This window comes from Malaclemys terrapin, chromosome 7 (genome assembly GCF_027887155.1).
Source record: "Malaclemys terrapin pileata isolate rMalTer1 chromosome 7, rMalTer1.hap1, whole genome shotgun sequence".
NCBI lineage: Eukaryota > Metazoa > Chordata > Testudines > Emydidae > Malaclemys > Malaclemys terrapin.
The window spans coordinates 15,115,117-15,137,505 of NC_071511.1; the positions used below are offsets into that span (position 1 = coordinate 15,115,117).

The 22,389-nt window shown below is 43.4% G+C and overlaps 1 protein-coding gene across 7 annotated transcripts in view; it reads right to left on the reverse strand.

The window, feature by feature from the left end:
• The window catches only part of SUMF1 (sulfatase modifying factor 1), a 73,332-nt gene that overhangs the window by 31,417 nt on the left and 19,526 nt on the right, over nucleotides 1–22,389 (reverse strand). For 6 of the 7 annotated variants that reach the window (XR_008445651.1, XM_054034485.1, XM_054034483.1 and 3 more), the window contains 4 exons: nucleotides 11,942–12,024; nucleotides 9,219–9,341; nucleotides 8,103–8,217; nucleotides 6,741–6,854 (listed from right to left, as the gene is read on the reverse strand). Coding sequence is in view for 6 of the 7 variants with exons in the window: in XM_054034485.1 (XP_053890460.1) it covers nucleotides 6,741–6,854; nucleotides 8,103–8,217; nucleotides 9,219–9,341; nucleotides 11,942–12,024 (435 nt within the window). In the remaining variant the exon portion in view is untranslated. Of the gene's footprint in view, nucleotides 1–2,472; nucleotides 2,524–6,740; nucleotides 6,855–8,102; nucleotides 8,218–9,218; nucleotides 9,342–11,941; nucleotides 12,025–22,389 lie in introns of all 7 variants that reach the window. The other variant, XM_054034484.1, reaches the window with a different exon arrangement.

Below are 22,389 nucleotides of genomic sequence, written 5' to 3' on the forward strand. Positions count from 1 at the left end.
ACATCAACTAGCACTGAGGGAATGACAGAGAACTCTTGGATACCAGATTGGTGGTCTCTTTAAAAACATAGTACTGGGAAGGCACACTACTTGCTCCCCGATTTGTTGCAATGTTTGAATTTGAAGCTTGACAAAGTTCAAACCTCGACTGTGTTCTTTTGGCACTGTTGGAAGCTTAGTCTTTTCTTTACGGCTGTGCTTTCAGTATGGACACAAAATTAGCCATGTCATCGCTGCCCCTTATTCAACGGTTTTTCAGATTTCAAGTCACACAGACCATTGTAGGCTCTTTTAGGAAATTCTTTTCATTTCTCACCTTTAAGCAGGCAGATGTAGTTTAAGTTGAGTATCTACAGCTCAGAAAATGGAGAGGTTTAAAATATATCAGCATATCTGCCAGATTCCAAGTCATTTTTAATATCTTGGAAGTTGCTGCAGCCTAGCTATCTCAGAGTAGTTTTTTTTTTCCTTATTATGGGATTCAATGTGTGTATCTGCTGACTCAGAAAGCACTGCCAGAACTCATATTACAAATGCTCCTCCTTTAGAACTAACACCATTAACTTTCAAAATCTGTCTCTGAAGCAGTAAAATCTAAATTGAAAGTAATTAAAGTTTTAGCATTTTTTACTTGAAAACTTTTTCCAGTATGTAAGGGGAAAATGTTTGGACTGAACTCAGAAGCTAAGTTAAAGCAGTTATTAGTTTGCTTAGCAATCATACACGACCCTTGTATCTCAAGACCCTCTTAATTCAGTGCTGAAGCAGTGCTACACAGATGTTGCAAATACAACTGTGCAAATACAGTAGCATTTCTTCAAAGAAATCCTTCTAATGAGGGTGCACTTATCTCAGCGATTCAAAAAGGATTTGAGATGCTGAAGAGATCAGTTAGGAAACAGGCTTTTATCCTTAAAATCCAGACACGATGAGATGAGAAAATGTTTAGGGTTGGAATCTGGGATCTATTGTAGTGCATCCACTCCACCAATGTGAATCTGGCCTGCACTGCCATATCCTTCTCATCTGATTAGCAATCAGCACTATAATCTTAGAAAAGGTTCACTTAAAAGTAATGAGGGCGGTACCTGCACAAGTGACATGAGAACACACAAAATGAAGCATTTCATATGCATTGAACTGAAATATTTAGCACCAGAACTCTACTCTAGTGAAAGTGGAATTTTACAGAGAAACCAAAACTCTTTATTGTGAAGTGGATTGAGCACTCTTATAGGACACTGCGGTTTAAAAGTTTGGTATCCAATGTCTTTTGGCCTGACCACCTTATCCATTCAGTCATTTAGACACAAAGGTGCTATTAAACTTGCAACTACACCTCTACCTCGATAGAACGCTGTCCTCGGGAGCCAAAAAAAAAAAATCTTACCGTGTTGTAGGTGAAACCGCGTTATATCGAACTTGCTTTGATCCACCGGAGTGCGCAGCCCCACCCCTCCGGAGCACTGCTTTACCACGTTATATCCGAATTTGTGTTATATCGGGTCGCGTTATATCGGGGTAGTGGTGTAATGAACAGGGAAAGGAAAACCCCAAACTCAATGTTTTACCGTGTGCTTTTTTAGTATCCCTAAAAAAACCAAAAAACAAACCAAGAAAACCTACACAGCACCTTGTGCTAGAGGTTTTTCACCTGAATGTATGCATTGATGCAGCATGAGAGTATATGAGTGAATGAATGAGTGAGTGAGCGAGCGACCAAAGAGGGTGGGGGAAGCTGCAATAAAGAAAATACCTAAATATTAAAAGGAAGATGGCTTGGAAGGGGAATGGAGTCCTTCATTTCAATATCTCTGGTTGAAGGATCTCTGGTTGAAATCTTGCCCACATTTGTCACTCGATGACTGCTCACTGGCCTCTCTGATACAAGTGGGTAACTTAGCCAGGGGCTTCGTAGATAAATTACAAAGCCACCACCACCACAGATACTAGTTCACCCCTTTGGCAGAAACAAGCAATGAATGTAAACTGATTTCACCGCTCAACCCTACTGGAGGCCCTGTGGCTCCAGGCTGAGTCATGCTGACAGGACAGCGTGGAATATGGTTACAGGACTGCTAGATACACCCAGGCTGACTGACACCTTCCCCTCAGGAGAAAAATGGCTTCTAGAGTAAAAAAATAGAACATGTTCATCCAAAGTGCCCAGTGAGTCTTTTAAAAGAACATCGTAAGGAAAGGTCATTTAAATAGCGACGCTTGATGGCTTCTATGTTTCTGGCTTTTTGTCTCAGCTAGACTTGTGAGGCCAAGCCTTATATCCAGCTGGGCTGTTCTGTGCACACTTGGGTTGACATTTAGGCATCTGGAAATGAGTTTTGGCCTCTATTTTTGATGCTTGGAATGTATGGTTACAGTTATTTCACATTTTACTACTAAAAATATATTATGCCCCTGAGCCTTCTGTGGCTATGAATATTGCTTTTTATGTTCTCCCAGGAGAAGTTTTACCACAGACTTCAGATGGGAACAGAGTAAGAAGTAGGCCAATGCTGGGCACTCCTGGAAAAAAAAAAAAATTGCATCATATGCAAATACAAACACTATATACAGATACAGACACCCGTAAGATGTCAGAATTTGCATGTCTGTTCAACACTTTTTGTTCTCTTCTATAAATTCTCACACAAGCTTCTATATAGTTAAGTTTTAACTGCTGACTTTACAAAAGTGGCATAACTTTTTTCCAAGCACTGACAGTTGTGAAAAGAGCTACAATTGGAACAAGTTTTCTAGCACCTTTGCTGCTTAAAGATGACGTTTCATATGTAATTGTCTAGATATTTGTTAGAGTAACCTGAATATATATTTACAGTATAACTCAATAATCCAGTCTTATGTTCAAAACAAACTATTCTGGGGCAATGGCATAAATAATAAGCACTTAAAAACTCCCTAAATATAGAGTTGCAACATTGAGTTAATAATTTGCATTTTGGGACAATTTTAAGAAAGGCTTCTGAAAGTGTGTCGCAAAGTCTGTGTATAACCATGTAGGTAGTTTTTTCTGTACACATTTATGAGCAATTGCATGCAATAATCAATTAGCTGATTTACATGGGGGCAAGTGTGAGGGGTTTTAAATTCTGCAGATGCATTTGCTTTTTGAAAATATGGCCCAATTTTGTTTTGATTAATGGCATATGGAAGAAAACAGCAGAGGAAAAAGTGACTCAAGCTGTTCCATCAGTCACATATTGGCGAGATGGCTGCAGTGCTAGCACCACATGTTCTGGCTGAAGAGGAGTCTCCTAAAGACAGGAGCAGTATTATGAAGTGGTGAACACGCCCAAAGGTCAAGGTATTGCTGGGTCCGCAGGTAATGGAACAGCAAGGCAGAGCAGACATGGAAAGGGCCTTGGATTTGTTTTTTTTAATTATATATATAAATAAAATGTAAGAGAGGTTTTTTTTAAATAAAAACTGAAAACAATTAAAAATATACAGTGTGCAGCTAGCTAGTGCCAAAGGCAGTATGTGGGGACTAACAGTAAGGTGGGGACTGGCAGTCAAGACTTCTGGGATTTATTCCCAGTATTATCACAGTGACCTTGCGTATCACTAACCACTCTGTGCCTCAGTTTACCTATCTAAAAATTAGGCTTAATGACCTTGATAGAATGGTGGTAGGTGCTTTAGAAAAGCATGCAATATGTTTAAAAAAAAGAAGTGTGAAGTATTACTGCTATTCCCTTTATCTACGGAAAAACTGACAGGGTACCACACAGACATCACACAGCTCACCTATAGACCCCATACATAGTGCTTTTATTTGCAGAATGGAAAGAGGTGGCCTGATTGATCCAAGTGCCACTTTTAACTACCTTGGTGATCCATAATAGCAAGGAAGAAATGTCCTCAACAACTGGTATTTTCTTATTATGAGAGATCATGGTCCACTAAGCAAGATTAGCCTACCAATTCCTTGATAATATATTTGCAGGAATTTAGGTTATTTCAGACATCCATAATGGAAAGGAATACAAATGGCTAAAAATCAAAGCAACCACTCAACTAAAAACAGATGAACAAGGATGGGAAGAGTCACATTATGCCACAAACTGCTAGTCCTGTGTTCATTCTCTTCTCTTTCCAAACACACAGATGTCGTTTGTCTCTCAAAGTGCGAGAAAATTTTTTTTTATATATATATATATCTCCTTATTCTCCCTCAAGAATAGAATTCACAGATCTGCATGCTCGGAGTCCATGCACTGTTCTGAGCCACTGAACGCAGTTCACAGTGTGGATAAAGAGGTTGGAAAGCTGTGCTTGGCCTTCAGTTTTTCCCCTTCCAACTGACAGGAATTACTAGTCAGTCCATGCTTCATCCACCCATTCCCATCAAGATTGCTAATATTTCAGGAGATTTTTTTTTTTTTTTTTTTAAGTCTTAACTTCCTTCATCTGAAACTCCTCAAGTTCATCTTAGAATCATAGACTTTAAGGTCAGAAAGGACCATTATGATCATCTAGTCTGACCTCCTGCACAATGCAGGCCACAGAATCTCACCCACCCACTCTTGTAACAAACCTGTGTCTAAGCCATTGAAGTCCTCAAATCATGGTTTAAAGACTTCAAGGTGCAGTGAATCTTCCAGCAAGTGACCCGTGACCTACGCTGCAGAGGAAGGCGAAAACCCCCCAGGGCCTCTGCCAATCTGCCCTGGAGGAAAATTTCTTCCTGACCCCAAATATGGCGATCAGCTAAACCCTGAGCACGTGGGCAAGACTCACCAGCCAGACATCCAGGAAAGAATTTTCTGTCGTAACTCAGATCCCACCCCATCTAAGATACCATCACAAGCCCCTGGGCATATTTACCGCTAGTAGTCAAAGACTAATTAATTGCCAAAATTAGGCTATCCCATTATACCATCCCCTCCATAAACTTATCAAGCTTAGTCTTGAAGCCAGATATGTCTTTTGCCCCCACTACTCCCCTTGGAAGGCTGTTCCAGAACTTCTCCGTGTTACTCCAAAACCTTCTCTTTGTGAAGGGAGACAAAACTGGATTTAAAGCTAGCACTTCTAATAAGATCCAGTCCTTTGACAGTATAATTGTTAGGAGACAAGAAGTGAGACGGAAGGGAAACAGACACTGAAAGTGACAAGGGAAGGTACCCTGCAATTCTACATAGGGGAAAAAAAAAAAAAGGGAAAGAAGAATACTTCATTTTATTGCCAAGAAATATTAAAATGAATGCGCAGAACATTTGACTGTATATGCAGCCATGAGACAGAATTAAAAATGCACTTGCAACTGCTTCCAGCAGATCCAAGGTTCATGCAGCACCACACATATGGACTCTATATGGTTGATCTGTTGAAGAACTGTCGTCTGAAGTCTCTAGTTACTAGGAAGTAACCTAGCTCTCATTTATACTCTAAGCATTCCCTGTACTAGTTCAGTGTGCTGAAAATGTAGGGGTCTCTGTGAGGACAGACAGCAGGGACATGGAGGGGAAGAGAAAGGTTTTGGGCCAGCACCAGCCCAGTGACAGCAATACCAGAATAGTTTACAAGTACTCAAATCTATATCAAGCAAGAAAAACTGAAGGTTTAAAAATTACTCAGAAAAAGTTAAACATGCATAACACAAGGAAGAAGATTAGGTCACCTTCTGTCTTTTAGCCAATGACAAACAACTTGTATTGGACAAAATTATTATTTGTTAGGGGGTTTTGGCATATGCAACCAAAAAAGCTGCCTCCTGGATACTTTGGAAGGTAACAGTGAGCCCTACGTTCTGGAATGAGTCTGACTTCCCTTTGCTGGCAACATTCTCTTCTTGAAAAGGACAGGACACAAGGACCTCTGCAATCTACTGAGAAGCAGAAATTATGATTTGCTCATGTTGCCAGCAGTTACTGTGCTATGAGCAAGGGCTGTGACTATGTCAAGCAGCAACTAAGGGAGATCATCATAATTATCATATATTGCAGTATTAAAGGTGTGTCGGGGAGAGTACCGCAGTTCACTTCCTAGGTTTAGCTATCTTTGATCAGAGGAGAAGTAAGGTATAATGCAGGAACTTGAGTCTGCTGAGAAAGACTGGAAGAGGAATCCACACCACAAAAGCAGTCAGAGGGGCCCTCACAAAAAGGTGGCATAGCCAATACTTATAAAAGACTCCCAAAGAAAAGGAATGACTCATCTGTTCCAAATTAATATCCTGACTATGTGGAAGCTACTTCTCCTTCCAAAATGTCATTTAATATTTGACTCAACCGGTACAGCCAGGACTCAATACGCCTTCAAATCATGAAATGAGACTGTTAAATATATAATCCACACAAATAAGTTGTAACTTATGATTTGCAACTGCCAGTGCAATGAGTTGTGCCATTTTCTTGGATCACACGTTTTTCTGTGCAGTTCTGTTACATCTTACACTCTCTTGGGGTAACCAGGAAGTCAACGTTTTTAGTAATTCTCCAACACTAGTAAGTCTTAGTGCTTACAAATCTGATGCTAGGGTAAAAATATTCAATTCCCAGACCATGGATGGACTTGTAGAATTGATGTCACACTAATTAGAAAATGCTACAACGTCACTGTAGAAAGTAACAACTTGCAGAGGCGATATAGCCTGACTCACCAGAACCTGGCCAATCCCATGCATGGCATGGTGAAGGGAGCTAGAGACTTTAATTGGAGATAAAGCAGAGTAGCAAAAAGGCATGTTACAGCACATTTGATATTTAAAAAATACTCACTGGGTTGCGAGTTTCACCCGCAGAATGATGAACAGCCCACCAGTCAGATGTCCACTCCCAGGCATTTCCCACTATGTTGTATAAGCCATAGCCATTTGGAGGAAACGCTGTAACCTGGAGGGGCGATAATGTTGAAAGATCATTTATTACAGTCTTGTGGCATGAAATAGCGTTTAACTCCTGATGACCAACAAGTTAAAACACTGACTAGATGTTCGTGCTCTCGGATATTTGAATCAGAAACTAGTGAGTTAACCATGCAGAAATACAGAGGCTCAGGAACAAGAAAGCTATTTTAATCAGGATTTATACTCGAAGACAAGGGTTCAGTATTATATCTACAAAAGGGCTGAACTATGAAAACCTTTATGTTTTCTTTTTAAACAGTACAAATCCCTCATTGTTATGGACAATGACAAAATATTCTCAAGGTTCCTCCCCCAACACTTACAGGTACGATTGTTAAACTATAAATTATCTTCTTGCTGACCCTGCTATTGTTAGAGCCAGTGATTTAATTACAAGACAACAAATTCCGACTAGCAGCTGTGAGCAGATGCTGGGATATTTTCTAATCTACATGCAAACACATAACTGCACTTTGCATTAATGGGAATTCGATCCAGTGGATCATTGTAAGACTAGTTTACATCCCCATTTGTGAATGCCAGATTTCCCACCAAGAGAATGGAGCGTGTCTCCCAACTTCTGCCTGTGCCGACTTCCCTTCTAGTCACCACTTCTCTTAAAATAGCATTCACAGAAGTCTACATACTTAAAAGACTACAGCATGCATTTCCTTTGCAAGCATTAAAAACTTTGTGACTTCCTCACTATGAGATACTTCTAACCTTTATAAATGGAAGTTCACATCTTCCCCATTAAACAGAAAAAACACCATTCCAGAGGTCATGAAACCGAGTACTGGTATTTACTCAGAATGCTAGTCAAAAGACCCACGATGTCAAAAACCATTTTGTTTATACAGGGCAAGTTATGCCATACTCATCATCCTGAAAGCATTAAGTGTTTTTTGAGTCAAAGGCAGAGATATAGCGAACTTTAGTGAATCTAAAACGTTAAATGCAAGTTATTTTTAGTCTCCATTTCACACTTTGTAGGAATAAATGTATAGTGCCTTTCTCCATTTTAAGAGTCGTGAGAACTCTGCATGGTGGCAACCTTAAAGAGCCTTTTCCACTGTAACACCCCTGGCTGGAATGAAACATCTTGTAGCTTGAAAAGCTGAAGTTGCGAGAAGTGTCCTTCCGGTGGCAGACACCTATTGAAAAACCCCATTACCCATCACACTGGGTGTACCCCTCAATTCGAAGGGGGTGTTGCTAACTCTGACACACTTACTGGTGCAGTTCCTTTGTATCCATCCTCTCCAGTATTGCTTATTGGGAATTCTCCCTGCCAGATATTGGCATAGTGCTGACCTTTTGGCTGAAGCTTATTGCCCCATGGGAAAAGTCTGTTGGAAGAAACACAAGAGACAAGCTGTCAGAAATATGGCTAGCCTTTAGAGTTCGAGGCAACAGAAGGGAAAAAGGGGAAGGGAGAGGACTGCTACCAGTCTCAAAAAGCTATTTTGAATAGGTTAATCAATGAAAAGCTGCCAATCTAGTTCATGTCGGGTACACAAAAATACTCTGAGGAATGCAAGTGCTTGGTCAATGTTTTGAACTTATATGGTCATCTAACTAGGTAGCACTACTGCTATAAAAAAAATGTTAAACTATTTTAAGTAGAGTTGATCCTAGAAAATTAAACCCAACTCCCATCTTTGTCAGTTGTTTTTTTTAATTGGAGCTACAACAAGAAAAATTACAAAGTAAATATTCTTTACATAGTTTACATCTGAGGAGCCGGACATATAGAACATATACAATCCGTGTTCCAACTCCATTTGTATAAACCCACAATGTTTAATAAGCCTTAAAAGGGATGATGGTTCTCGTATTGCAACTGAAGCTCTGCAGCACAATTTGCTGTTCTATGAGATAATGTTTTAGGTTTAGGATATACAAAATGACTGACATATGAACCCAGTAGTGTCTGTGCAATGAAAGGAATTATGACTACTTGAGCTCTCTCTCTCTACTCCCCTTCCCAGTCCTTTTGTTCATCTCAAACTGGCTTTCTCGGACTCTTTGACCAATTTTGGATCTGGCGGCAAGAGCCTTCTACATCACATCTCCCGTCACCTGCAACAGCATTCCTACATCTCAATCACAGCCTTATTGCACTTTGTCTCTTAGTTACTATTTAATTCCAACCTTATATGGTTATATGAAGCGTTTTCTGGGATACGCTTTACATAAAGGATGCTGTACAAAATAAAGTAGTGTTACATTTACTGCAAATGCATGTGCCTGTGCAAGAAAAACATTAAGGAAAATAAACACAGCTTTTCTCTGGATGTTGAGATATCAGAATCTTATACATGCACGAGGGAAGAGTCTTGACAAGTACCTATTCTCAAGGCCCCCTCGACAGCTGTACTCCCATTCAGCTTCTGTGGGTAATCGTTTTCCCGCCCACGTGCAATACGCTACAGCATCATTCCAGGAGACATGAAGAACTGGGTGATCCATTCTGATGAGCAACAAAAGACACAGAATGAGGACATCAGCATGGTCAACCAGCCTCACAGCTATACCCTGCAACAGTGCAAGCACCTTATGAAATACACCCCCCCCCCCCCCCCAGACCATGTCATGATTTAATACAATGGACCATAGACTGCACATGGAATGTTTATATCCTTCATGCTAGACTTCAGTTATCTCTGAACTGGGTGCACAGGTTAGTTTTACAGAAAAGAAATTATTGAAGTAAATACCAGAGCAAGGCATCAATCAAGAACACATACAAAGTGAAGAAAGGCAAGCGTCAGAATAAGGAATTGAGGTGGGAGTGGGGGGGGAATTGATACGTAACAGCAGGTTGCACCACAACTATGCACTCTACCCACAGATCCAGCTCACTCTTGGATTTCCCCCATCATGCCATTTGCGTCCTCACCCAGACTCCATTTAGGGAAGGGTCTGTAGAGCTACTAGCCACTAACTACTCCCATTGGCTTCAATGAGAACCTAGCTTATGAGCACCTCATAGGATCAGGCCAAAACCCCTTCGAGGATGCAGTGTTAGCCCACGTTTCTGCGGTAGTTTTAAGGGTATGCTGTAACGCATTCGAAAACAGAGTCAGAGGAAGAGCAGCCACTGGATGGGGCAGTTTAGGTTTGGAGAGTTAGATAATTTTTAAATCATTTTTGCTATTCATTTTCATTCTCTATTTTCTTTTCCTCTCCCCCTCAGATCTGTTTACTTTGGGGAGAGGGGCGGGGGGGAAGAGAGAAAGAAGGGTAATGGCAGGAGAGAATACTGGCCAACCCCTCACTTCACCTCAAGCCTCTTCAAACCTCACCATTTTGGAGCTGCAGTAATTTGATCATGGAAGCAGGGCTTTTTAATGCAAACTTCTACAAATGACTTCTATGTTTCCTCTGTTTTACTCCCCACACCATCTTGCTCACACATTCCCAGCCCCTCCTACCCAAAAGGGACTGTTTCAGCCCTCTGAGACGGAAGGTCTCATTTATCCTGGTCACAATACACCTGCCCTTCCCCCCGCCCCCCAACACACACACACCCCTCTTTTGCCACAACCCTGCTAGTAGGGGCTTCTGGTACAAGAGTTGAATGCTCAAGGCTTCTGACTCACTGTATTAGCTATTGGTCTTCCTTTCACTTTTCCACATCTCACAGTCTCCACTAATCTTCAATCTTTGTTTCTTTCTCTACCTTTTAGACTATTTCTCTGTGATGGGAAGTTTGGTCACTATACTAGGCCAGACTCACAACCAACTCCTACAAAATGTAAGGCTCAGAGGGCACGTTTCCAAAGCTGTTAACTGCTACGACCTAAATCTCTCTTCCTTATTTTTTGTCTTGTCTCTTGATACCACCGCCTCTATTTTTGCTTCAGATAATTTCTCTTTATTCCCCCTTGGAGAGCAGATGATGTGCACTAGCCATCAAATGATGTTAAAGAGATGCGGCTCCCCTCCTTAAGGGATTCAATACGTCAGCTTCCACAAGACATAGGCTGAAAAAAATCTGCTTTTTTAAAAAGATAACCCTAAATACATCAGCGAGAGATTAAAACTTTGACTAGTCTCTTAACGTGAAGTTACTGATCATCATCATGTTTCATCATCATTTCTTTAACAATACGTAAGGACACCAAACACAAGCTCCTTAACGATAACAAGATTTACATCTACATAAGTGTATCTCTGCAGCATTACACAAAGATCACCACTGAAGTATGAACCCTAAATAAATAAATAAAATTAATGGCGATATCCTATCTCCTAGAACTGGAAGGGACCTTGAAAGGTCATTGAGTCCAGCCCCCTGCCTTCACTAGCAGGACCAAGTACTGATTTTGCCCCAGATCCCTAAGTGGCCCCCTCAACGATTGAGCTCACAGCCCTGGGTTTAGCAGGCCAATGCTCAAATCACTGAGCTATCCCTCCCACCCTAATTTCCCTCACCCCAACAAACCCATTGATAAAACTTAGAGGGACCTACCCTCCTAAGTCATTTAAGTCCCATTGACTTTCAGTGAGAATTAGGATCCTAAATTGCTTAGACAGTTTTGAAAACTTTATTCCTCCCCCCAATATTCTGAGCTATTTTCTATAAACCAGATGGCATCAGAATTCCTGAACCATGGAGCACACTCCGAGGATACCTTACATACAACTCTTTTATAATGAAAGGGGTGCAGCAGGGTTGGGAAGACAAATTAATCCGGAACATCCTCTGCTGATCTCAGGCACAGTGCTCTCTCAGGTGGGCAGGTCCTAGACCATCAAAACTGAACATGACACCTAAAGTCTGATCAAGCTTCAAATTAATACAACGTGCCCAGCTAGTGTATTTTATCTAACCGTGACAGAGGTTATTAGTTCTTTCAAGTGCTAATGCTTTAACTGGAGCAAATGCTTAGAAGTCCCAATTATAATATATGCAACAGAAAAAATACTATCTATGCACTGAGAAGCAATAGAAAGAGCACAGCAAGAAGCCTATCTCGAACCATCCCTCCCACCTTCCGCGCCGAGTTTCTACAGACACTTAAAGTAAATACCACAGTTAAAACGGAAAGGCCATGTCTGGCTCACCTCTTTGAGATACTAGAGTCTGGTCCCTCAGGTTGCCTCCAATTAGCTCCTTTAACAGGCATCCACCAGGGAGCAGCTGCAACCTGAAAACAGGCCAAGTAGAATCAAGAAGAACGTTGTAGGTCTTCTAAATTCCCAGTCAGAGCTATTCTGGGAAACATCCATGTGACAACAGCGAAGAAGTGACTACACCTCATTTTTAAGCTCACAGCTCAGAAGTCTGTCTACTGCCTCCAAACCCACTGTGAGGAAGATCGTCTCTAACCAACTGAGAGCCATATGTTTAGTCTACGGCATTAATGGCCAAACAAAAGCCAGTGCAAGTATGGAATAACGCACTGTGGACAAGAACAGCGGGGAAGTGAAGTGACTGAATCTGCAAAGTTTGTTTAATGACTGCTTTTCACTAGTATTGACCTGCTTCAGATTTTGAAGAGATTGAAAGAAGCCCAATGTTCTCCCAAGTCTCTGATGTTCTGAACTGCAGCTCGCTTCCTGAAAACACAATCTTGAGCAGGTTATTCACATCTGACAGCTCTGTCCTCTCACCAATTTCCAGTTGTAATCTTTGAGTCCTGAAACTATGTTGTGAAGCTTACCCAGGTCGTCTTATAGACTATTTTAGACTTTTTTTGAGCACATCATGTGGTAAATCAGATTTCATCTAAGCATCACAGCAATCTCTTTGCAGTGCTATGCGATGCTATATCCTGTTCCCCTGGTATGGCTAAAGAGTTTATTTTTAACTTACAGAGGGTCCTATGGCACCTTTGAGACTAACAGAAGTATTGGGAGCATAAGCTTTCGTGGGTAAGAACCTCACTTCTTCAGATGCAAGAAGTGAGGTTCTTACCCACGAAAGCTTATGCTCCCAATACTTCTGTTAGTCTCAAAGGTGCCACAGGACCCTCTGTTGCTTTTTACAGATTCAGACTAACACGGCTACCCCTCTGATATTTTTAACTTGTTCACCAGTTTGGTCTGGCAGCTTCTAACTCTAGAATCAATATTTTTGGGACAATTAAACACCCTGAGGACTTCCCTCAATTAAGGTCAAGACTTCCATTTAGCACACTTGTCATTTTCCTTCCAGTTAATTAAACTCACTAGTCTGGATGTGCAGTATTTGCTATCAACTTCCAGGTGGAGACAAACCAATCTCAATTTTAATACGTTGGCAAATACAAGCACTTCACGACTGCATTAGTTTCTCTAAACACAGAGTGGTAAGTTGTTTCTGTAGTTGTTATAGTTTAAGGATCATAAAATTGTTCTTACTTCAAAAATAGCTACGAACAATACATACAGAAGAGTTGTATTACAGTTTACATATAAGCTATTGCTTCCTACTTCAATGAAAGCACTTTGTGGCAAATTGAGGCAAAAAGATAATGCCTGTTTAGGTCACAGGAAGTACAAGTGGCAGAGCTAAGTGAAATAACCCTGATCTGCCCCAAAATGGGTTGGCATAGTAGGCTTTTAAAGAAAGATTACATATGCATATGAACAAGAACATCCACAGTTATATTAACTAGGATAAGGAAAATCAGGATGTAAAACTCTCAATGCTTTGGCATGTAAGCAACCACCAACTGCCTATGGTAAGCGAAGGCAGTGTAATCAGTGGACAGAGCACCAAACTAGGGCTCAGGAGACAGGTTCTACTCTGCCACTGGCCTCTTGGATGACCTTGATTAAGTCACTTGACCTTTGTTCCTTAGTTTCAGATAATGATACTGATCTTTGTAAAGCTCTCTTAGATCTATGATGAAAAGCGCTATATAAGGCCTAGGTAGTAATAATGAGAAACTTCCCTTATGAACAGTTTATTCTATAATTGTCCATCTTGGAGTTACTTCCTGTGAAGGATGTGCTATTGCCCCCACTCAGAGACAGGGCATTGGACTAGGTGGATGAGTGGCTTGACCCAAGTACAATCTGAAAGCTAGAAGCAGCTTCCCGGGAGAAACATGATGACATTGATGCTACTTCCACCCATGGGGATTAGCAGTGAGGAGGGAAAGGTATTTGGAAAGGATAATTAAATATTTCAACCATATGTGCTCTATGGTCCTGACCCCTCGTCAGCATTGCTTAAATGGAAATTTCAGAAGAGGGAATAAACGGCAGTCTGACAAAAGGAAGTGGTTAATACATTGCAAAGGTACACTGCTTACACTTGCAAGACCACCAAATAAATGAATCCTCACAAAAACTTGCAACATTGTTTTCCCGAACTAAAAGTGGGGTTTGAGCCCAAGGTTGATGGCTAAAGGTCTTGCCCTAAACCATATAATGGGTCAGTGGCAGAACTGGGATTTGCTGACTTCTAGCCCTGAGATCAACCCACCACACTACAGAACCTCTCCAGTGAGGAACCTCGGAATATTCTTGAGTTGTACACAAAAGCACTTGAACCTCTAGAACAGATGTTCTCAAACTTGGGGATAGGCCCCTCTGGGGGGCACAGAATGTATTCTGGGGGGGCACGAGAAGCTTTGGAAGAGAACTTACTGCGCACATTTTACCCACAGCCATGAATAACTAGCAAAGCTGATTTCTACAGACATATCAAGTCCTCAGATGGCACTGTGCATTTGACGCTAGATGCTGCTGTGCATTGTGACAAATTTGTTAAATTTGCATGGTATGTTAATCCCTTTGTTACAACAGGGATTTAATGGTAAATATTGACCACAATCACCATTTTGCTTTTGTTCTTATTACAACAGACTGTTGGCTTGTTTGGACGAGTGCCTTCCTGTTTTTAATATTTAATGAGAGTTGCATGTTGATTTTTTTTTTAATCATTAGATGTACTTGTGTGACAGGAGAGAGAGAGTGTAAACTATTACACGATCAAAAACGTTTGCAAGTCACTGCCTTAGAAGCATGGTCGAATTCCAGCCAGAGAAATAAGACTAGAACTCTCTGTGGACGGGAAGTGGTCACATACAGGTGCCTGAAACACTTTCCTTCAAAATGCTGGAATAGAAGACGTCACATTAAGTGCAGAAGAGACAAGGATGTTCTCAGCAGCCTGGAGACCAAAGCTTTCTATCTCAGAGTGAGTTCCATTTAAATTTGGCCTGTTATGCATATCACAGAAGACATCTCTCAAAGAGCTTGCGCTCATCTCCCAGTCTACAACTACAAAAAGAAAGCAGACACGCTAGTGCAGCTCAGGCACGCTAGTGCTGTTCTCAGAGGCCCTGCCCTTTCTGAGAAGTGTAATAGCACACTCAGCCCCTCACTAAACTTGGTGACTCCCTTATGGAAGATTCCAATGATCTCAGTTGGAAGAAAAGCCTCCACTTTAAACCCCCAGTTCACTTTCCCCCGCACAGACCGGCTGTAGTTTCATTTACTAGTATCAGAATGAGCGAATTCCAAAACTGACACTATAGACTACGTTTAGGCTAAAAGACTGATGGTATGCAACTTCCTTGCATTTTTTCCTTGTCTCCTAAATTTTGGATCTTTGACTCATAGCTGGGCTTCAATCTTTTATACTATCTCCATTTGAGAGCTGGTGGTTACTGAAAGTTAAAGTGACGTTCACGTGCCAAGAGAACTTGACAGAACCTTACTTAGAGTTCATCAGTAGTTTCATAGGAACTGAAATGTGCATACTGTGACATTTTTCTAAGAAACTGCTAGCTTGAAAAAGATCAAGGTTGTAGTGGACTGTTGTATCCTTATCCAAAAGGAAACCTTGCACGTGACTAAGAAGCCACTTCATGTTTCTTCATGCACAAATAGCAAAAACATGTTTTCAGTTTGAATGGTGTATGGTAACAGAAAGAAAAGAAGTCGCTCCACACGAAAGCACTGCATGTCTCTCTTCTGTTTCTGGTTGTGCTGAACTGAACACCAAAGGGCTGCCAGTTTTTGCAATCAGATTTTTACAAGATAAACAGATGCAGTATGCAAACAGGATAACAATTATAGACTAGGTATACCACAATCTCCAGATTAGCTTCCAAATGACAATTAAGTCAATCCTATATTGACATCATCAACGAATATGCATTAAGTTGCTCTTTCCAAAAAGAAAAACAGTATATGCATTTCAAACTTCTCAGAATGCTTTAAAGCTTTTAATAGCTCTAATTCTAATCAGCACAAAGGCTAATTTGATCAGAGATACTACAACCCCCATCATTTAATACTGCAAACGTTCTCATACCACTAAGGAGCTTATTGCTTTCATAATGCCTAACATTCTCATGCTTCAGACCTAGACATGTGTTCCATAGACTGGGTGACAGATTCAGTCTGCAAAAACAGAACATATGCTGCTGAACAATAAGTCCAGAAGAGATAATTAAAGAAGATATCAACCATTTCACTTTAACTCTTTAATCTGCAATATAGACCACAGGTTTTCTATTAGCAACATTTTTTTTTTTTTTTTTTAAGAAAGAGAATAAAGACTAAGGGCACATCTACACTGGCAAAGTTACAGCCCAGCAGTTCTAGTGCCACAGGAAAACCGCTGTTGTGTGTTCACACTGACAACTGCCTGCGCAATAGCATGTTCACACTTGCGGCACTATTCAGAGCAGTGCACTCTGGGCAGCTCTCTCACAGAGCACCTCTTTCTTTTGCCGCTAAGACTTGTGGGAAGGCGGAAGGGGTCGCAGGGCATCCTGAGTCCTGTCCCAATGCCCCGTGATGCATTGCTTTGTATCCCAGCAATCCCTGTGCTTCTGTCCACATTTGGCACCATCTTTCAATGGTTTGTGTACTGCGCACCCTGCCCTGCCTCTTTCTGGCTGCAGGAATGAATCCCGAGCGGTTGACAAGAATGCTGTTCGCACTGACCAACATGTCGTGAGTGGCAGTGGAATTATTCCTTAAACTACAAAGGCAATAGGAGCGCGATATTGATCTCGCCACATGTAGTAGCTATGACATGAGAATGCTTGTGGCATACACTGAGGTGCTGACCACAGTGGAACGCCGCTTTTGGGCTCGGGAAACAAGCACTGAATGGTGGGATCACATTGTGATACATGTCTGGGATGACGAGCAATAGCTGCAGAACTTTCGCATGAGGAAAGCCACATTCATGGGACTGTGTCATGAGCTCGCACCAGCCCTGCAGCACAACGACATGAGAATGAGAGCTGCCCTGTCGCTGGAGTAGCACTTGGCGATTGCACTGTGGAAGCTGGCTACTCCAGACTGCTACCAATTGATCGCTAACCAGTTCGGAGCGGGAAAGTCGACCACTGGGGTCTTGTTGATGCAAGTGTGCAGGGCCATTGGAGCATGATGCGATTAAAAGACCGTGACTCTGGGCAACGTGTGTGAGATTGTGGATGGCTTTGCACAAATGGGCTTTCCTAACTGCGGAGGGGCGACAGATAGCACGCATATTCCAATTCTGCCACCAGACCACCTAGCCACCGAGTACATCAATCACAAGGGGTATTTCTCAATGGTTCTCCTGGTGCTTGTAGATCACCATGGGCGTTTCACAGACATTAACACAGGCTGGTCCAGAAAGGTGCATGATGCACGCATCTTTTGGAACCCTGGCCTGTTCAAGAAGCTGCAAGCAGGGACTTTATTCCTGGATCAGAAGATCACCGCAGGGGAAGTCAAAATGCCTATTGTGATCCTGGGAGACCCTGCCTACCCCTTAATGCCATGGCTCATGAAGCCATACACGGGGCAACTTGACAGCAGCAAGGAGTGGGTCAACAACAGGCTGAGCAAGTGCAGAATGACTGGAGCATGCATTTGGCCATTTAAAAGCCCGCTGGCGATGCCTGTATGGGAAGCTGGACATGGCCGATGACAATATTCCTATGCTTATATAGCCACGTGCTGTGTGCTCCATAATATTTGTGAAGGGAAGGGTGAAAGCTTCACTCACGGCTGGACCGCAGAGGCTGAATGCCTGGAGGCCAAGTTTGAACAGCCAGAGACCAGGACTATTAGAGGGGCACAGCACAGGGCTATAGGGATCAGAGATGCTTTGAGGCAGAAATTTGAAGCTGAAAGCCACTAATATTTGTTGCTATGCTCAGGATTGCAGTGCTTGTAATGCTAGAGGTGATTGGTGCACATGATGCAAGAAGGGGCCTTAACATAACTGTATGTTGCTTTGCAGTGCTCTTTTTGCTTTCACCTTATAGAATAAAGATGTCTTTCAATAAAAGAACTGTTTGTTTGAAAGCAAACAACTAGAGGAGAGAATCAAATGAAAAAATTCATCAGCAGGGAGGGGGTTGGGGGAATGGGAGGTCTCAAGGAGGAGGAGGGGTCCCGGGACAGCTACAGATTTGTGGATGTCCAGGGATCATACCCAATCTTCTCCTCTGAAGTACGATGCAGCGGGTGCTGTACTTCAGCAGGGCCAAACTGGAGATGGATAGATGTTGAGTGCAGTGGGTATTGGAAGTCCACACTGCTGGACTGTGAGGAGGGAGGAGTGGAATGCTGCGGGTAGAGAGTGGAGCCAAGAGGTTGGTAAGAGTGTGTTGGCGGTGTGTGTGTGGGGGGGGGGGGGGGGGAAGAGGTGCATGGCAAAGAGTTTTGCGACAGCGGCTGCAGGGGAGGGCGGGTGCAGAGCTGCTCTGTTTGAAGAGCTAGTATCGCCTGGAGTGTGTCCGCTTGGTGCTCCATAACTGTTAAGAGCCGCTCCGTGGCTTCTTTCTAGTGTGCCACATTCTCCTTTTGTTCCCTCTTCTCGCTGTCCCGCCACTCCTTCAATTCCTTTTTCTTGGAAGTGGAATGCATCATAACCTCATGAATGAAGTCCTCCTTAGACGCTTTCTAATTCTTTACAACTGTTCTGCTGCCGATAAGGGAGGCTGGCCTCCCAAGGTCAACTTTGTGAAGTTTAAATGCAATAGAAGCAGTAGTGTTTGCAACACAGACAATACTGTTTCAGTGCTTTAAAACACAGCCAGTATTCACACACTTGACACTAACTGGCTGACCCCAGGCAAGCACACAAGCCACAAGACCCCCAAAATGGTGAGTAGCCACAGGGGCGGGGGGAAATCACTTTTCCCAGACCTTGCTGTACACTGGGCACGTGGCTCTTGGGGAGAGCCAGCACTGTGGGGGAGTTGGAGGAGGTTGATAATCATTTCTGTCCCCACACTTTCCACAGGAGGTGATCATTATGGGAAGTATCTTGCTGCTGAGGGTGAGCAGGAAATCAAGGGAGGGTCTTCTCCAAGCCTGCGGCTTCTGCCCTGGCCCCTATGTGCCCCCCCAACCCCCCGTGATGGCACAGTAGTGCAGGAAAGTTCCTGTTAATGGGGCAAGAAACAAAGCAGCTCTGCCGAGGAACCTGCGGGAGCGGATTGCCCGGTATCTCCATGAGAGTTCCCTGGAGATCTCCGAGCGAGATGCACATGAAGTGAGGGAGTGTATCAACAGCCTGTTCCGCTGCTCAAACCAGGCATGAGGTGGGAGACAAGCCTGCTTTCTGCAGCCCTCCTTCCCCCAACAACTCACTTCAGCAATTCCCAAAATCAGATCCACTTATCGGGGGCCTCCTCTCCTCTTTGCGCTTCGCCAATATCCAACTGCTGTGACTGGCTAGGCTCCTCTGGGGTAGAAAAGAGCTCCGGACTGCATGCATCGATGGCCTCCGAGTCATCCTCCGCCTCTGGTTCCCCCTCTTCATCCAAGATTGCCTCCTCCTGGCTTGGTCCACTCTCGACTGGCAACGAAGTAACCACAGGGGACTTCGCAGTGGAGGTGGGGCCACCTCCGAGTATCGCGTCCAGCTCTTTGTAGAACGGGGAAGTCGTGCCTGACTAACCTAATTGCCTTCTATGATGAGATAACTGGCTCTGTGGATGAGGGGAAAGCAGTGGATGTGTTATTTCTTGACTTTAGCAAAGCTTTTGATACTGTCTCCCACAGTATTCTTGCCACCAAGTTAAAGAAGTATGGGCTGGATGAATGGACTGTAAGGTGGATAGAAAGCTGGCTAGATCGTCGGGCTCAACGGGTAGTGATCAATGGCTCCATGTCTAGTTGGCAGCCGGTTTCAAGTGGAGTGCCCCAAGGGTCGGTCCTGGGGCCGGTTTTGTTTAATATCTTTATTAATGATCTGGAGGATGGTGTGGACTGCACTCTCAGCAAGTTTGCAGATGACACTAAACTAGGAGGCGTGGTAGATACACTAGAGGGTAGGGATCGGATACAGAGGGACCTAGACAAATTAGAGGATTGGGCAGAAAAAAACCTGATGAGGTTCAACAAGGACAAGTGCAGAGTCCTGCACTTAGGACGGAAGAATCCCATGCACTGCTACAGACTAGGGACCGAATGGCTAGGTAGCAGTTCTGCTGAAAAGGACCTAGGGGTCACAGTGGACGAGAAGCTGGATATGAGTCAACAGTGTGCTCTTGTTGCCAAGAAGGCTAACGGCATTTTGGGCTGTATAAGTAGGGGCATTGCCAGCAGATCGAGGAACGTGATCGTTCCCCTTTATTCGACATTGGTGAGGCCTCATCTGGAATACTGTGTCCAGTTTTGGTCCCCACACTACAAGAAGGATGTGGAAAAATTGGAAAGAGTCCAGCGGAGGGCAACAAAAATGATTAGGGGTCTGGAGCACATGACTTATGAGGAGAGGCTGAGAGAACTGGGATTGTTTAGTCTCCAGAAGAGAAGAATGAGGGGGGATTTGATAGCAGCCTTCAACTACCTGAAGGGGGGTTCCAAAGAGGATGGAGCTCGGCTGTTCTCAGTGGTGGCAGATGACAGAACAAGGAGCAATGGTCTCAAGTTGCAGTGGGGGAGGTCCAGGTTGGGTATCAGGAAAAACTATTTCACTAGGAGGGTGGTGAAACACTGGAATGCGTTACCTAGGGAGGTGGTGGAGTCTCCTTCCTTGGAGGTTTTTAAGGCCCGGCTTGACAAAGCCCTGGCTGGGATGATTTAGCTGGGAATTGGTCCTGCTTTGAGCAGGGGGTTGGACTAGATGACCTCTTGAGGTCCCTTCCAACTCTGATATTCTATGATTCTATGATTCTATGAACCGGCAGCTCACGGGCACAGCACCGGAGTGGCAGTTTGCCTCCCGCGCCTTGTGGCAGGCATTCTGCAGATCCTTCACTTTGACCCTGCACTGCAATGTGTCCCAGTCATGGCCCTTTTCATTCATGCATCTAGAAATCTGTCCATAAGTATCATAATTCCAATGGCTGGAGGGCAGCTGTGACTGCACGGCCTCCTCTCACCAAATGCTGACAAGGTCCAGCAGCTCGGCAGTGCTCCAAACAGGAATCGCCTGGTGTGTGGAGCAGGCATGGCCACCTGGAAAGATGGGCTGGGACCACTGCATGCATCACTGAGCAAACAGAAAGGGGACTTTCAAATTTACAAAGGAATGTATGGGGTGGGGCTGGTGGTTGGTCACCTGAGGACAGGGCAAGGCAGTAGAGTTCAAACGGATGGCCAGAGATGCGACAACAGGCATTGTGGGACACCTCTCAAAAGCCAATCACAGTGCTGTAATCACCACGGTGTCTACTCTGGCACCACAGTGCTGCAGTCACGGCGCAGAAAGCTCTACGCCTCTCGCCGAGGTGGTTTTTTTAGAGCGCTGTTTCTGCGCATGAAGTGGCTTGGCAGTGTGTACACCTTGGGAGTTACAGCTCTTAAAGCTGCTTTACTGTGCACAAACTTGCCAGTGTAGACGGGGCCTAAGGAAAGACACTTTTATTGAAATGTTTGTTCAAGCAGTTTAAGTGGATAACAGCTCTGAAAACAGGACAACTATTTTGATAGCTATAAGGATGCTGTTTTAAGAAGGCTCAACAGACTACTTTATATAGTTGGTTCAATCACCTGAATATTTATATTCCCCGCAGTCTCTGCTATAGAACTAAAATCTCTAAGAAACCAGAGTGAGGGCTACAGTACACTCCTCATGAAATTGTGCAGACAGGCGGACACCATTTAATCATACTGCAAAGAGAATCATTAACAAACTCACTCCTACAAAAAGCAACAGAGGGTCCTGTGGCACCTTTAAGACTAACAGAAGTATTGGGAGCATAAGCTTTCGTGGGTAAGAACCTCACTTCTTGCATCTGAAGAAGTGAGGTTCTTACCCACGAAAGCTTATGCTCCCAATACTTCTGTTAGTCTTAAAGGTGCCACAGGACCCTCTGTTGCTTTTTACAGATTCAGGCTAACACGGCTACCCCTCTCATACTTCACTCCTACAAGTTCTCCCACATGCATGGAGCAATTTGCGGAACTGAGGTGTAGTCAGCTACTGCCACCTTTGATTAAAAATGAAAATTTCCCAGAGTCCAATTTACTTTTCCCGAAGCGTTTGGGATAGACACACACTTTGGGCTGGATTCACAAAGCAGCTTAGCTGTGGTGATGAAGAGCATTGCCTTGGCTCCCTATACAATGAATGGGGAGAGATAAGCATCTCAGAATAGGATTCACAA